The sequence below is a fragment of the Coccinella septempunctata genome, chromosome 5 (assembly GCF_907165205.1).
Source record: "Coccinella septempunctata chromosome 5, icCocSept1.1, whole genome shotgun sequence".
NCBI lineage: Eukaryota > Metazoa > Arthropoda > Insecta > Coleoptera > Coccinellidae > Coccinella > Coccinella septempunctata.
The window spans coordinates 17,379,505-17,396,367 of NC_058193.1; the positions used below are offsets into that span (position 1 = coordinate 17,379,505).

Here is a 16,863-nt window from a genome sequence, read left to right on the forward strand (position 1 = left end):
GTTGCAACTCTTCGAGAGTATGACTAAGTGTATTCGGACATTCGGAGTCTCTCAAATCTTTGCATAGTTTGCGAAATGAAATGAATAATATCAGGGCCGGATTAACCCCAGGGCAAAAAGGGCAATTGCCCTGGGCGAATTCAGTATTGGGGGCGAATTCATTGTTAGTAACAGTATCTAAATACGGAAATCACTGAAATCGAGAAAACTAATTCCAAATAATAGAAACAAACGGTTTCGATCGATAACAGTCGTCATATAGGTACTTGCGGTGTACTTTCCTAACGAACCATGATATTCACACACAGTATTCTCATATCATGTAACGAACCGTTGCCTATTTCCCCACCGCCTCTTCGATGCCCGAGCTCCAGCGCATTCTATTCATTTGGGAATATTGTGACTAGTCAGCAATACAAGGTGAATAGAAAGCGCACGCATCGAAAACGAACTTTTGCTGTATGGAAATAGACGCTTTTGTGAATGCCGCAATGCCGGGAATGTGATTTTATTTTATTGTTTCTGTTTTTATATTTCTAACAGTACTCTCGATTTACGTCATACTATATTTCATTGGAGGGTGTTCATTATGCAAAGATAAGAGTGAATGGAATAAGAGTGCTTAGACCAAGTGGAGCAAGCACAAAGGCACAAAGCTCAATTCAACTGTTGATTAAATTCTGTAAAAAATTTTGATGTCCCCAAGTGAATTTCGACCTCCATTCCACGCTTTCCTGCTGCAGGGATTATTTCGCGATACATATTTTGAAAATATGTTGTCTTTCATAACTACCAACTTTTTTGTCTGAAAAATATGAGAAACGTTTTGTTTTTTTTTTAATTGAATATTCTTGAATTTTTCATCATGTTCAAAAGCGTATTCACTGAAAAACGGTTCGTTCAGCCTCAATGAAAATCCCATAAAATTTTATGACTTCCGTCGTCGGTTTGTCAGTGTGGACAAATTGCAAACTGAACCCCTTCGTCGTTCGGAGCGATCCGATAGTTGTCAGTTTGAAACGCAGGCTCAAAGGAAATAACACTTTGTCTGTGGACGTATATTTTGAATGTTCCTCGGAATGTTCGTAGTGAGTACGACTGACAAACAAGTTGAAATGACCCAGTCAGAACGAGAGAGTTTGATAGAATTTTATTTTGGAACAATGAGTCATATAGTATACCATAAACGAATATTTGATAAAAAACATTTTGAATTTGATGCTTGGGAGGAAATAGGTAGAGCTGCAGAAATTTTGAGAATATGTATTTTAATTCCGTAATCTCAAATGCTGAAAAGTAGAGAAAAAATTTAATTTTTCCGATATTATAAAGAATAAAAAATAAAATCGCGATTTTTTTCAGAAATTCAGTCTCGTCGAAACACAAAGAAAACGGCTGTATGAAAAAAATTTAAATTTTGCAGGATTTTTTTTTTGCGAATATTGAACTGTCTAATGCTTTCTTAACATTGGTTTACTCTTAATTTTTGACTCAGCGATACCTAGTTCAAATAAAAAAGGTGAATTGAAAACACCTAAGTTGTTTTCAATTCATCTTTTTTTTCAACTACCTGTATCTCATATGTTCTTCATAATTTTTGCTAGTGTTTACTTTTCGATGAAAAAACTTCATTATGAAAATATCTCTAGAGGTTTTTATCAAATGATCACTATTGTAATATGGGGGGGGGCTGAATAATATCCAAACCGAGATCCAAACACAATGACGGCGGGAATGAGGGTCTGAAATCCTCTTTTTTTATGAAAAAAACGCTCGACGTCTCTGTTTCGTAAATGAAACGAAATTGTAGAATCCAGAATTTGCAGAGATTAGAGAATATCGTACATAACAATATTGGCAAGGTGAAGGTTGTAAATTGTTGCAAAATTGATCGCTCATATCCAATGATTTACTGAATCATTGGATATGAGCTTCTGCATTGGATATGCATGATATAATTTTTTGAGAAAATTTGTTAGTCTCGAATGGTTTTAATTAATTATTACATTATTTACTGTCTCGTTTACTCTGTATATCATGCAATAAAAAAATTTCATTAAATACATTTTATTTCAGTGGAGAATGCAAATTCAGGATTGCCAATTTGATTTTGTTTATTGTCATTTTCTCGGTCAATTTGCTTCTGATGCCAGTTTGAATCTGATGTTGCCAATTTGACTTTGTCTTATGTCATTCTGATTAGCGCCAATTTGAACTTGAAAAGGTGAATAACATGCGTGCGGAAAAGAAATAGCAGGCATTTTTTCCGCACCGTTTTGCTAAGTGACTCATTCATAATTGAAATGCGTGCGGGAAAAGGGGTTGACGCGCACGCTAGTAGAAAATAGTTATTTTCCTATCAAGTGCGGAAAGTGATACTTGCCCGCACGAAACTGCCGTTGCCCGAACGATGCGAAGCAGAGTTCGGGTAAGCAGTTGAGTGCGGGCAAGACACTTTCCGCAAGAGTTAGGAACAATATTTTTTCTACAAGCGCTTGAAATATATAAATGTATCCATTTCACGAAACAGATTATATCTCATTTGATTGATTTATATATAATGACAGACGTAATTCTGCATGTCGTTACTATGGGTTTCTCATCGTTGACGTTCTGTGCATAGAAACATGATAGAATTCAATTTACTCTATAATATTTGCGTGCGGGAAAAACCCCTGCTAATCCGCAAGCAGTTGCGTGCGGGAAAGAAATAGCAGGCGTTTTTCCTGCATCCTTTGGGAAAGTGACTCTTTGCAACTTGGAATGCGTGCGGGAAAAAGGTTGAACGCGCACGCTTGTAGAAAAAGAAGGTTTTTCTTCAAGCGTGCTAACCCGAACTCTGCTTCGCATCGCTCGGGCAACGGCAGTTTCGGGCGGGCAAGTATCACTTTCTGCACCGAGTTCCGCACTTGATAGGAAAAAAACTATTTTCTACAAGCGTGCGAGTTCAACCTTTTTCCTGCACGCATCTCAAGTTGCAAAGAGTCACTTTCCCAAAAGGTGTGGGAAAAACGCCTGCTATTCCTTTCCCGCGCGCACTTGATAGAAAAATAACTATTCTGGTCTCCTCCAGTTTTTGTTCGTTTATTCTTCACCTTTTTCGAATTGGTCAATCCGAATATAGAGTAGAATTCAGGAAAAATTTTTAAAATGGGACTTCATTCTTAAATACTCTATTTTCTGAGAATTCGTGAAACTTTTTTGCATAGACCGAACACAACTTATAGCGTTTTCTATTGGTAAAACTAGTGCTGCATTGGATCACAGAACCTCAAATATGAATTAGGATATCTTTAAATAACGTGCGTTCAAAAAAATTCGTCGTCAAGTAGGCTATGGAATTTCAAACGTCGATATTGCGTATCTAAACGTAGTTCTTAGCTTGTGCTCTATTATTATTACAGGTTAGCTGTCAAGTTAGCGTTTTGGATTGTTGTTAAATTAAAACTACCAGCAAATAATAAAGATGGTTTTTACCGACGTACAAAAAGCATTCATTATTGAACCTACTTCAGAAATGGGGAGAAAATAGAAGGCGAGTGGAAATATTCTGTTGAGAAATGTCTCAGCGACTTCAGGATCGAGTATTCCAACGTTGCTGTAGATTACCAATCTTTCCAGAGTACTGTTTCGCGATGTGTGAGCGTTTTTCGTGAAACAGGTAGCGTTCAAAGAAAAAAAGGAAGTGGTCGACCAAAGAAGAGAACACCTGAGTTAATCGAAAATGTTGAGAATGTGATGACAGAAGCTCCACGAACCTCTGTTCGGGTTTTATCCCAACTAGCTGGAGTCTCTGTTGGTACATGTCACACAATTTTAAAAGAAGACATCAACTTGTATCCTTATAGATTGACATGTTATCAGAAGATTGAAGAAGTTGATTACCCTCGTAGAATGGCCTTCTGTCAGTGGTTTCTGAACGAATTCATCGATAACCTGAATAAAGTTTTCTTCTCCGACGAAGCCTGGTTTCATCTTTCTGGATATGTCAACTCCCAAAATATGAGAATGTGGAGCAGTCAAAAACCGGAAAATTTTTACATTGAGACACCACTTCATTCTCAGAAAATTGGAGTTTGGTGTGCTATCAGTCAGAGAAGAATTGTTGGACCTATTTTCTTTGACGGAACTTTAACAGCAGAACGCTATAAAGAGGATATTATCATGCCTTTTATAGCTGAATTAAATTTCGAAGAATGGTCATATAGTTATTTTCAACAAGATGGAGCCAGAGCACACACAGCTGTAGAAACATTGGCTACACTAAGGAATATTTTTCAGGATCGACTCATTAGCCTCAATACTGAAAATGAATTTCCTCCAAGATCGTGTGATCTTACACCATGTGATTTCTTCTTATGGCCTCATTTGAAGAATTCTATCTTCCAATCACCTATTTCTAATCTGGACGAACTCAAGACTAGGATCATTGAAAAAATTCATCTAATTAACGATGATCCTTTTATATTGAATAATGTCTTTGAATCTCTCAAAAGAAGATGTGAGAAGTGTTTGGAGCAAAGAGGAGGACATTTCCAACAGCTACTCTAATTATATAGAACTCTTAAACGTGAAACTTATTGTAATGAAAATCCTATAATTCAGTTTCTTCAGTTATGGCAGAGACTGCCTCTGGTTATGGATTTTCACTGTCAGCGTCAATTCAATATTTTATTCATTGAGAAATAAACATATTCTGAGGTTCTTAGTGTGATTTATTTCTATTACCTACTGTTATAGGTACAACCTTTTCACATAATTGTAAGTACAAAAACCATAATACTCGATTCGTTCAAGATTCATGTCTTTGACTTATGAACTCAGGTTAATTTTTCCAATCGCCTCAGATTATTTGGATTCTTGTAATCTAATTCAATGAAAAAATGCTAATAAATCATTATTGAATGTGCAAGTAATTTTTTCTGAGAAATTGCCTTTTCATACAAAATTACGATAAATAGGTTAATGTCATCAATGTTTACATTTGGCTGTGATGACTGATGACTGATGAGTGTGATGTAAGGAAAGAATTACGTTCAGTCACAGAAAATCAACCTACAAAATTCCATAGCCTACTTGACGACGAATTTTTTTGAACGCACGTTATATGCTCTATTTTTATAATATGCACTTAATGAGCACTAGTTTCACTAATGGAATATTCTTTTACAGTGAATTCCATTGAAAGAACTAGCTTCATATTCTTTGGAATGATTCTAGTGACATCAAAATATGCACTCGCACTGCACTAGTTTTACCAATAGAAAACGCTATTATTTACATATGTCTAGAGCTGTCACAGAAGAATAATTCTCTATTTTTTTTAATGAAACACTGTTGAGAATCGCACTTCCCCGCTCGGATCGGAAGGCTTGATCCTTGCCACCATGCCTCTGAAATGCAAATTGGGATTATTCCGAGGGGGTAACCACTTCCGTAATCGATGTACTTTTACAGTCCAAAATCATCTTCGGAAATCCCGAAATCATCTTCCGAAATCCCGATATCATCCTCCGAAATCATCGTTGAAATCATCTTGATTACCGAAATCAATGTGCATTTCTCTCAGAGTCGTTACCCCCTCGGATTATTCTAAATTTATAAATTTTCTCTACCAAGCAATGTTCAATTCAACGCATTTCAAAGGTAAAGATCAAACCTTCGATTCAATAATGAGGAATCCGATTCCCAGCAGTGTTTAATTGAAATCCTCGTTGAAATCATAGAAGAATTTTCATGTGATTGTAGTATATCATCATTCACGGCCGTTCGGCAGCCTTGTACCCGAGCTTGTACCATAACTCAGGACTACCAGGTGATTGGAAAGAAATGATAGATACCCAAGAGAAGGTTTCAATGAAAAAACAGATCAAGATCAAGAAAATCCAGTACCTATATTCAAGGAATTGAACGAGGAATTGAAACTAATTTGGCAACCGGAAATTTCGCACAAAATCGAGCACAAAATACTTGACAAAATACTGAAAAATTACCTAAAACACTCTGTATCTCGCTTATAATTCGATAGCGGCGTGTTATAAGGCAAAAATGTTTCTTCCGGTCTCATCTGCAGGACTATAAATATCGACCTATAGTCGTATAATACTTGTCCCGGCTATGAAAAAACACCCCTCATATTGGATCTTCTTCATCTTTAATTTTCCTCTTTTTGTCGGCTTAAGTTGATACTTATTTGATATTCAGTTCCTTGCTTCAGAGATGCTTTCTTTATTTTTCATAATGATTCAAAGTTATGAAAATTTTCATTTGTTAACCCTTTGGGGCCCCCGTTGTTCAAAATTTCACTAGGCAAGTATGGGCCAATCCAGCACTGTTTTCATCTACTCTATAACCGTCCTTTTTTAAAATTTTCGACGAAATATCAGAAAGCATGGAGCCATCCCACCTATTCTTAGGAAATTCCTTTTCATTTACAAATCTATCCTGTACAGTACATAATGTTCAATCCCCATTTGTGGAATCCGTTCAATACAGGGTTGAATAAGTAAAATTGTATTTGAGAATAGTTCCTTAACTTCCAGCTTCCTAGATAGACCGTGGAAACATTGGAAAACCTCATGTTTACACAATGCAAAGGGACAGTTCATGAAAAATAAATAATATAGATGCCGGCGGAATCGAATACATGGGTTGAAGTATTATTATTAAATTAACATGACAATCGGATTGATGGTCAGATCCTAAAGAATTAACATCATATAAGAAATAGCCACGCAGGTTTGAGCAGATTTGTGAAACAAATTGTTGACCCATCGTAAACAATGCACAATTTCACATCTTTTGAATTATACAGACCATCGTTGTTGATTACAGCAACAAATTGTCCTGCATCAACAAATTTAATATTACTCAGGAAGAACCCGAGGGCATAGTCAAGGAATGAAAATGAGGAAAGCAGTTTTTGATCCTAATTGAAGGAATAAACGTATAAATACCTTCAAAATATCTCGCCTCTATCAGTATTCATTATGTTCTAATTCTCATTTACACGTCTTCACCGTCAAGTTCATTCAATCACAACACTCGCGTATAGGTTAGGTTCTGTTGTTTTGGTTAATAACAAACACTACATCCTCCAACCGAACTGAAATCTGAACTGAACAAGAAACTCAATGGATGGAACGAACGGATTAGGCAACATCACACACTTTTCCGTAGACCGATGCTTTATCTGACGTGAGCAAAAAGCTATACGAATAGAAGGAACTACACAAGTCCAACATATGTGTAGTAGTGACATCTCTTGAGGTGAATGCGAACATTGTAATGAAAAGATAAAATCTCATTTCATATAATAAAAAACCGAGTAGATATCTTTATTACGAAAGCGATTTCCTACTGGACTTTTCAGGTTACGACTGCAAATTACGGTGATTTTATCAAACTGTTTGATAAAGTTACTGTACATACTCCAAATGATCTCGAAGCTACCGATTTTTCGGTATTTCTACCAAATAGTTACCCCTTCTTGTTTCTACAGATTTGAGGCTTGTCCTACCGAAATGGTAATTTTTCCACGATTTTTGGGAAATCAGGAAATCTTCAGAATTTTTACAATTTCAGACATTTCAAATTGAACCTTAAGTACATATTATATCCTTAGAGGAATATAACGTGCCCCTTGGCCGTGTTATGGATTTTTCCATGATGGGTCATGATTATGAGCAAAATTCTTTTTTTTTATTGCCCACGTCGGCAAAATTCAGAGAGAGGCCCTAAGGGATAGTTCGCTTTTTTAAATAGCCGCTAGCCGCTACTTTACCGCAGAGGCGATGCGATATCCTTTTTTCGACGTATACATACAACATACAACGAATCCTCTTTTGGAGGATTGAACTCAATAAAGTCGTTGAGTTCAATGATTTTTTATGATCTGTCGATGTAACTTTCAACCGATTTTTCGTGGTCACCCCTCCGTGTTTTCCGGAGCTATCCGAATGATTTTAAAACACAACTTAGTTAAGTTGCGTGAGCGCCATCTGGTAGTTACCAGATGGCGCTCACGCAAATTTTCGCGCCTCTTTTCCTTCTCTCTTTCTCCATAGAGAAAGGGTCTCTGTCTTTCTCTTCCTAACATCCGTAGAGAAAGGGTCTCTGCTAACATCCTAACGCATAGCCTACCAGTAGGCTATGCCCAGAGATATATATCTCTATCTATATCTCTGGCTATGCCTAACGTGATCCTAACCATAGAGAAAGTCTATGATCCTATCTCTATCACTCTAACGAATTGATAATAGCAGCGTTGCCAATATTTTTGGAAAAGTATATAATCCCAGGTTTTCGCTTCCGTCAGTCAGTCTGAGAAATTTTTTAAAATAACAACATGTGTGTTGTTATTTGTTGTTATTGTTTCTAGGGTTTGCCCTAGAAAAAAATCAAAATACATGAATGGTGTCAATACAAATATCAAACTAAAGCATAAATAACTACACCAAATCATTTCATATAATGGTCACAAAACTCCAATATATAAATTCAAGTAATGTGTTTCATATCTCTACTTAACTCTACTGAAAGATAATTCTATGCTGAACAATAATTTATTTAAAAAATCAGAATTTAGAACATCAGATAAAATAATAATAAGAAAGATCATGCCTAAACGGTGAGGCAATGTATTTATTTATCCTCATTATTAGATAAAATCTTTGATTGGGGATTGGGTGCTAATCTAATATTGCACCAAAAGTTAATATTGCAATGTATATTTCCCCCTGTAAATATTCTTGTACATATGTCTTATAAAATTCAAAATAAAAGGATGTAAAGAAAAAAAAAGAAAAAATGTGTTTCCTTTCGAGAAGATATATGATATCGTTATTTCAATTAAAAATGTATCGGCTATTGAATAAATGATAATACTGACAATACTAATGCTTCATGGATATGTTCTAAGCGAAGCTACTGAATGGAATTATGTCAATTATGTACATAAATTTTAGGAAGGATAGACGAAGAAAGAATTTTGGCAACATTGTTAAATTAACAACCCACTTCGAATTTCGAATGGTCCACATGTTTACAATGTTTACATCAAAGACAAACGTTTACATATTCTTGAATTTTGTGTGATACGGACGTTGTTATTTGGCGAGTTACGTACGATAGCGATAAACTGCAAAAATGGTAAATCGCTGTGTGGTATGCAAAAAAATCAGCAGTAAAGGCAGTGGGAAATCCATGCACCGGTAAGTAAATAACAACAAACAATATTTTTCCATAGGCGTAGCTCGGGATACCTAGCTCTTTTCATTAGTATTTTTTAGCTCATCTCTAAAGAATTTTTCCTCTCATTAGAATGCCTAGTGATAGTGCTCGACAAAAATTGTGGATGGACCAGTTGAAACTGAGAATTACAAAATCTTCTAAGTGGTTATACGTTTGCTCTGACCATTTCTGTGATGAAGATTTCATCCTTAAATCAGGAAAAAGATGTTTGAAAACTCAAGCTATTCCGTCCAGGATTTCATCGCCTGATACTTGGTAAGTGTATTGAAGTGTATTTTGAATGTATTAAGTATAATCAATCATTTAAATAATGGTACTATAATCAATCATGGGTAATAAGGACCTTATATCTGATGTTTTGATTTCAGTTCAAGATACACATTGGCTACTTCAGACCAAAAGCCTATGACCCAAGACCTATCAGATATTGGTAGAATTGGGGAATCCTTAAAACTGAGTGGCTCTGAATTATCGAAGACCTCAGATTTGTCTGCTACAGCAAGTGCTTCAGATTTGTCTGCCACATTAACTGCCTCCGATTTATCTGCTACGTTAACTGCTTCAGAAATGTCTGTTACTTTGGCAGCTTCAGATTTATCAGGCCAGGTGGTTTCCTTAGAAGCACTTGATACTAAAAGATTTGCAGCACCACATACAAATACGTGAGTTTTAGTTAATAAACAAAATTATTTTGAAAATTGAGTGAATTGAATAAAATTTTGAATGTATTGAGTGAGAACTATCATTTGAAAAGTGTTTCCATTTCAGCTCAAGTAGCACATTGACTGCTTTAGATGAAAAGAATGTAACCCAGGAGCTATCAGATATTCGGAAATCATCAAAACTGAGTGGTTCTGATTTATCGAAGACTTCAGATTTGTCTGCTACAGCAAGTGCTTCGGATTTATCTGCCACATTAACTGCTTTCGATTTATCTCCTACATTAACCGCTTCAGAAAGGTTTGGTACTTTGTCAGCTTCACATTTATCAGGCTTTATCATGGATATATTTTCATTTCAGTTCAAGTAGCACATTGACTGCCACAAATGAAAGGAATGTCACACAGTACCTATCAGATATTAGTAGAGTGGGGGAATCCACAAAACTTAGTGGTTCTGAATTATTATTACATTATTTTCTGTCACAATTGCAATGATGAGCTGAAGGACCAAGGTCGATGGCTCTTGTCTATGACGATAAAGAACAGTTCTCTCTCTGCAATGATTGCACCAGTCTGTTGATACCCCTTATCAAAGAAACTGCATATATTTACCTTATTTTCAAATTCGGTAGTATCTGTTCATTGTCAAGTTGTCAAACTTTTAGAATCCTATTGTTCTGTTTATATATTCTATTTTTGAAATCTATATATGTATAATGAAGTTAGGAAGTTAAATATCAAAAATTGTTCCTAAAGGAGTTTGTTAATTTCTTCTATTCCTGTGTTGGACTACAAAAACAAAATATAATAAATAATTTTAGTTTGTTTCCAGATAAAATGTAGAAGAAATTTGAGGCTTAAAAATGATTTTTGATAGAAAAGAAACCAGATGAAATTCACTGAAATAATTGATATTAGTACATATTATGTACTAGCTTTCAACATGATTGGGTCTGTATTTTTAGAAGTATTGAAAAAATAAATTTTCCCTAACATCAGGGGTCCAGCAATTTTTTAATATGGCATCTACCTGTATAAAAATATTTCTCTTGGCTCAATAAGCGAACGTGCTAGTGTGAAACTCGAAATATCAAGAAGTATGACAATGTTATGGACCATACTAAACAAAATTATTCATCGTTAACAGTCCAGAATTATGTAAATCGAAAAATCTTCGTGCCTCAGATTAGTAGCTTGAACTCATAGGTGGAATAGGGTTAAAAAGCGGTCTGCAAGCCAAGAATTTTTTTCATGGAATATGAATCTTGAATATTCCACAATCATTTGTGCGAAAATTTCTTCTTGAAAGTCGTTAAAACTGGGGGCTTATATCGAAATTATCAAATTCATATGTACCCAACATTAAATATTGTTACACCGCTATAATCGAAGATTTTAGCTATTTCTATTATTATCTATTTTTTCTATTATTATATATTTTTTTAGAAGTACGCCGCTGGTTTCTGTTTACTGTTTTAGCGTTAGTTTCTTGGTTTGTAAACAGCCAGTGTGCCCAGAAAACACCCCTTGAGGCATCCCATTGATGAATCCAGATGTTCTGTTGTATTTTTGCTGGACTTCAGTAGAGCCTTCGATACTGTGCCGCATGATATCCTTTCGGCTATCTTGAAATCTTGTGGAGTGTCAGGTGAAGCTCTTAACCTTCTGAGCTCCTATCTTGCTGGACGTTCGCAGTATGTGAAGTTGGGTGACAGGACCTCATGCGCTAAATCTGTTCAGAGCGGAGTATCCCAGGGCACGGTGCTTAGGCCTCTTTTCTTCATACGACGCGTTCTTTTTGATTGGGGCGTGAAGCACCGGAGCAGCTCGCGTTCCCTTCCCCTGCCCCCTCTTGCACCAACCGAAATGCTGGTGCACGTCGAGGGCTTGAAGCCCGTAAACAAACTTTTTGGTTATGTTTACATATGTCAACAAATATTAGAAGTCGTGTATTGTTGAAATTTGTGGATTAATACTATAAAAAGGCTGTAATACACCTTATGGACCACCTAAGATTGATTTTTTCGTCAATTGAAGCTGTCAGTTAGTTTTTTTATTGAGTAAATGAATAAAGAATCAATGTTAGATGGAATTAGAACTGAATGATTTTGAATGAAGATAGGATTCGTTCTTTCAGGTTTGAAGAGTGAACTAATCATTTTTTTCATGAATGCATAATTTTTAGAGATCGATCAAATGAATAAACGACAAGTTTCAGTTTAGTAGCGCCCATCAGTGAAAATGTAGCATTTCTTTTCAAATAAGTTTAGTTGATATTTCACGTACTTGAATGCAATTTTCGTAAATCAGAACACTCTTTGGTAATTATGGAGAACATGCCACCATCAAGAAATACGGATGAAAAATTCAGTACTCACTAATTTTGGGGCGTAGATTGCGAATCCGAAGTCGAAATCCCGTGCAAATGCCTGGTTTTTGAGAAAAAAAATAAAAATGGTAACTTCATTCACGTCCCTTCATTTCTTTATATTTGCCGTAAAAATGCATTCGTTCTTGATTTCAGCCAAGTATTTCGTGTAAAGATTCATTTTCAATCATAATTCATGCATTTCCATCCGTTTTTTTACCATTAATTCGGTAAAAACGAGATGTTTACGTTTGCCCACGAAATCGGCCATTAGGGTTATGATGACAGCGAGTGGAGCGTAGTTGCCAGACCGAAAATTTTTCGGATCAGCCAAGAAACCACGGGGAAGTGTGTGCCACCCAGAGATAATCTCTGGGGCCACCTTTGTCTGCATAGGCGAATGGAAAAAAGGAATGATTTTGGGAGGGAAAAAGAAGGTTAGGTAAGGTTAGAACTTTTTCTAGCACATAATTGAGGCGAGTACAGCTCTCTCCAAATGATGAGGAAGCAAATAATTGAATAGTTCAAATCTGCGGTTTAGTTCCTGTAATAATTTTATTTTTCGTTTCTATTTCATTATTCAAGCTTCTCCTGTTCATATTTGTTCGTAACCTCACCTAACCTTCTCACAATCATTCCTTTTTTCCATTCTCCTATCCAGGCCCACACCTGCCTGTGGTCTTTTCTGGATGACTTTTTTAGCTGTACTCACCTCAAGTATGTGATAGAAAAAGTTCTAACGTAACCTAACCTAACCTTCTTTTTCCTTCTCACAATTATTCCTTTTTTCCATTCTCCTATCCAGGCAAAAGTGGCCCCAGAGATATATCTGGGAGGTCTACATCTCCCCGTGGTATCTTTGCTGATCCGATAAATTTTCAATCTGGCAACCTCGCTCCACTCGCTGTCATCATAACCCTAATGGCCGATTTCGTGGGCAAACGTAAACATCTCGTTTTTACCGAATTAATGGTAGAAAAACGGATGGAAATGCATGATTTATGATTGAAAATGAATCTTTACACGAAATACTTGCCTGAAATCAAGAACGAATGGATTTTTATGACAAATATAAGGAAATGAAGGCACGCGAATGAAGTGACCATTTTTTTTTTTCTCAAAAACTAGGCATTTGCACGGGATTTCGACTTCGGATTCGCAATCTACGCCCCAAAATTAGTAAGTACTGAATTTTTCATCTGATTTATCCGATGGTGGCATGTTCTCCATAATTACCCACTCTTTACCTACTTTTACCAAAGAGGATTATTAACGAAGCTTTAAGAGATGAAATCATTGTTAAATAGTTTTTTCAAGTTTTATATCTACAGACATATCCAGTATTTCGTATGTTTTTACTCTCCATAGCAAAGAAAGGGTAATGTTTACCCGGTAAATCAAGTTTTTCAACCAAATATATGGCAATAGATTCCGAAAAAATAGTGAAACTTATTAATAATCAACGACTTTAACGTCAAACTGAAAACAAATAATCCAAAGAACCGCGAATCCGGACTTGTCTCTTGTCATTCTGCTCAACAGCTGATCATCCAACTCGCTGCGCGCAGTTGGCGCACTAATAACCGTTTTATTTGGAACAGCTCAGGGGCGAGAAGCCCGGAGCTGTACCGGTGCATGAAGCACCAAAAAGAAAGCGCCTATAGTGTACACAAGCCAATTCACGAAAAATATTCTTCATGGAAAAGATCACATGTATGCTGACGATTTTCAGATTGGATAATTTTGATAGCGCAGCTGTTAGAATAAATGAAGATCTAGATCGATTGGCACTTTTAGCGGAAAAACATTCTTTGATATTGAATGCAAAGAAATCATTCGCTATGATTTTTGGGTGGAAAAATAATAGAAACTTTAGAGATTTTTCCTCGAGCTTCCCACAACTAACCATAGCATACCATATAGTTAACCACTATTTCTTCGCCGAGTAGTTATGAATGACGTCAAACTTTACCACACCAATTATAACACCAAACTATATCTCAGATAATGGTTACTTGGTGTGGTAAACTTTGACTTTGACTACTCGGCGAAGAAATAGGTAGTTAACTATGGTATGCTATGGTTACGTGTGGTAAGTTCGAGGAAAAATCCCTTTTGTTGAGAATAATTTCAGGCATGTGATTCGCGATGACACCATTAATTTCCAGGAGAACGTAAAAGACTTAGGCCAGATTGTGGACGGCTCCTTGAGATTTCCTGAGCATGTTGTGTGTTTGATCCGGAGAGCGTATGGGGCCTTGAGGATGCTCTACCAGCATAGATCTTATTACTCTTATTTGCCTATTACTACAAAGAGGGTCTTGTGTGAGAGTTTGGTCATGTCAAAATTTAAACATTGTTCTACTCTTTACAGCTTTTGTCTTCAGATATCGATTGAAATTTATTCTGGGAGGATTTTGCATCTCTTCATAAACTTTTTAGGGTTTTCACTCCAAATCTCTGAAACAAAATCAATTAAAAATGAAATCAACGATTTGCTCCTGCGTAAACTCTTGCACTAATTTGTCAGGAGCAAATTAACTAGAAAAAATTGTTGCCTGACAATGAACTGAAAACAAACAACGTTGAAATTATAATTCTAAGTTGTAACGTTTCGGAGTCTTTATCAGACTCCTTCATCAGACTCCTTCATCAGACGAAAAATCTACTTTTGAAAATCTTCTAGCCCTATTCGGGTTCGGCTTTCTGACAGTCCGAGAATTGTTCTAGGACTGCGCAAAACTGTTGCGCCCTTGTATTAAATCCTCTGCGCAGTTCTAGAACCATTCTCGGACCGTCCGAAAGCCGAACCCGAATACAGCTTCTGAATTGTGGTTTTTTGTTTGACATTAATTGTCAACACACAGAAACAGAGACTGCATAGAAACGTTGATTCATTTAATTTTGAAATTACCGGATGAGAGTTCCTTCTTCAGTAAATTGATCCAAATATGATCTATTCCTACCGAACAATTTGCCAAATTATTATCTTGATCTAATAGAATACACGTAGACTCTTTAATTTTTCGTTTAAAATGGTCTGGTTCCGTCATTAAAATTTTAGTGTTGTCCCAATCCATCATGTGGTCTCCCCATATATCTATTATAATATATCTAATATAATAGATATATGGGTCTCCCGTATTAAAACAAATGTGTGATCTGCGATTTGTGATCGATTAATTTTTCTATTTTTAAGATTATTTTTTATGTTCGCGTTTTCTTATTTCTAGAGGTCTGGACGTTTCACCTGTATAAGTTTTACCACAAATACAGGGTATGTTGTAAATACAATTTTTTGATTTTTGTTTTTCGTTCAAAGGTTTAGTTTTTGTTAATATAGATCTCAAATCATTTTGCGTTTTAAAAACAGCTGTATTCGACCTAATGTTTCTATGCTATATTAATATATAGCTGCAATAGGTTCATATATGGGATTAGGAAATATGAGCATGTCTCGCATATGCTAAGGGCGCTGTACTGGTTGACAATGAAAAAATGTTTTAAGTATTATGTCTTGTGTAAATATCTTCACAACAAACTGAGATATAGAATTGATATTCATAATTTGAATGTAAGGCATAGGAATCTGCTCTCTTGTCCCCAGGACAGAACGGCGATCTTCCAGAGGAGTTTCAGGTACAATGTGGTAAAATTTTATATCAATCGAGGAGCCAAATAAGTTCAAAACGTTTACGCACGTAAGATTCAAGAAGGAAATCAGGGCTCATCTCCTTCAGGCTTTGTATGCATAGTATCTCTGATTGTTTTCGGGAATCAGTTTTTTTTTCGTTGTTTCAGATACACCTTGTGACGAAGTTGCATTTTTTTTTAGGAAAATGTACCCCGTCTCAAAAAAATTCTTTTGTTTCGAATGATTTTTATATAATTGTAATTCATGAGAGGAATTTCGGTTTTCAATTCAGGATTCCGAGATCGTTCGGAATTGTAAACGTTCCGCACCGTTTTTATTCCGTTTTCAGTTCTGAAAAACGATGTCGGACCGTGAAAAACCTCCTGAATTGAGAGATAACCGAGTTTTTTTTGCCGGTACCGATACACAGATCTTCATCGACGCGAATTTTACCGATTTTTGACATCTGAGGCACATTCCGTTTCCGAACCCCCCGGCCGATATAAAATCAGATATGCCCCTGCAGGTCAGGGAATTCGCATAGTTCGCCTGGTTCATACGGTTCGTCAAAATTCGCATAATTCGCCGACTGAGTTAATTCACATAATTCGTCGACTGATTAATCACATAATTCGCTTGATTCGGATACTTTGTTCCTTAGTGCATTCTAATTCGCATAACTCGCCAACGTGATCGGCATTTTCATTCTTTTTCTCTCGCTATCCGCCGTGCGGTGTAGTTCTGCCTTTTTCTTTTCTATGAACATCTACGATAGTGTGCCGAGTAACGACTAGGCGTCAGGAGCCAGATCCATCCGCTATCCGCTCATCCCTCCGTTACCGAGTTCAGAGGTAAGATAGCCTTCTGTATTTTATTTGGGAACCTCAATTTCAACCCGTTGTGTACCCTTTACCCTGTTTCCTTCCTCGTTGGGGGAAGTTTCTGGC

At 36.3% G+C, this 16,863-nt stretch overlaps 2 protein-coding genes across 7 annotated transcripts in view; one reads left to right on the forward strand and one right to left on the reverse strand.

Annotated features, from left to right (window-relative positions):
* Nucleotides 1-7,203, reverse strand: part of LOC123314451 (protein-tyrosine sulfotransferase) — a 445,878-nt gene extending 438,675 nt beyond the window's left edge. For all 3 annotated transcript variants that reach the window (XM_044899752.1, XM_044899749.1, XM_044899750.1), the window contains exon 1: nucleotides 6,957-7,203. The gene's annotated coding sequence lies outside the window, so the exon portion shown is untranslated. The remainder of the gene's footprint in view (nucleotides 1-6,956) is intronic.
* A 1,732-nt stretch (nucleotides 7,204-8,935) lies between these two features.
* Nucleotides 8,936-10,471, forward strand: LOC123313620 (THAP domain-containing protein 5-like). 4 transcript variants are annotated; one of them, XM_044898577.1, is made up of 5 exons: nucleotides 8,936-9,212; nucleotides 9,322-9,507; nucleotides 9,621-9,914; nucleotides 10,021-10,217; nucleotides 10,274-10,471. In XM_044898577.1, the coding sequence occupies exons 1-5, from the start codon at nucleotides 9,148-9,150 to the stop codon at nucleotides 10,288-10,290; spliced, it is 759 nt and encodes a 252-aa protein (XP_044754512.1). In that variant the 5' UTR covers nucleotides 8,936-9,147; the 3' UTR covers nucleotides 10,291-10,471. The 4 variants fall into 4 exon arrangements, with proteins under 4 accessions (XP_044754512.1, XP_044754509.1, XP_044754510.1 ...); XM_044898574.1 differs by having other exon boundaries at nucleotides 8,942-9,212; nucleotides 10,021-10,212; XM_044898575.1 differs by having other exon boundaries at nucleotides 8,944-9,212; nucleotides 9,281-9,507; nucleotides 10,021-10,212.
* Nucleotides 10,472-16,863: the final 6,392 nt, after the last annotated feature.

What these genes read in the sequence shown, in the direction of transcription:
- LOC123313620 (XM_044898574.1), top strand. Translation starts at nt 9,148, where the DNA reads ATGGTAAATCGCTGTGTGGTATGCAAAAAAATCAGCAGTAAAGGCAGT. An exon ending in ATTTCATCGCCTGATACTTG is followed by an intron (nt 9,508 to 9,620) that starts GTAAGTGTATTG and finishes TTTTGATTTCAG; the next exon opens with TTCAAGATACACATTGGCTA. An exon ending in ACATTAACCGCTTCAGAAAG is followed by an intron (nt 10,213 to 10,273) that starts GTTTGGTACTTT and finishes TTTTCATTTCAG; the next exon opens with TTCAAGTAGCACATTGACTG.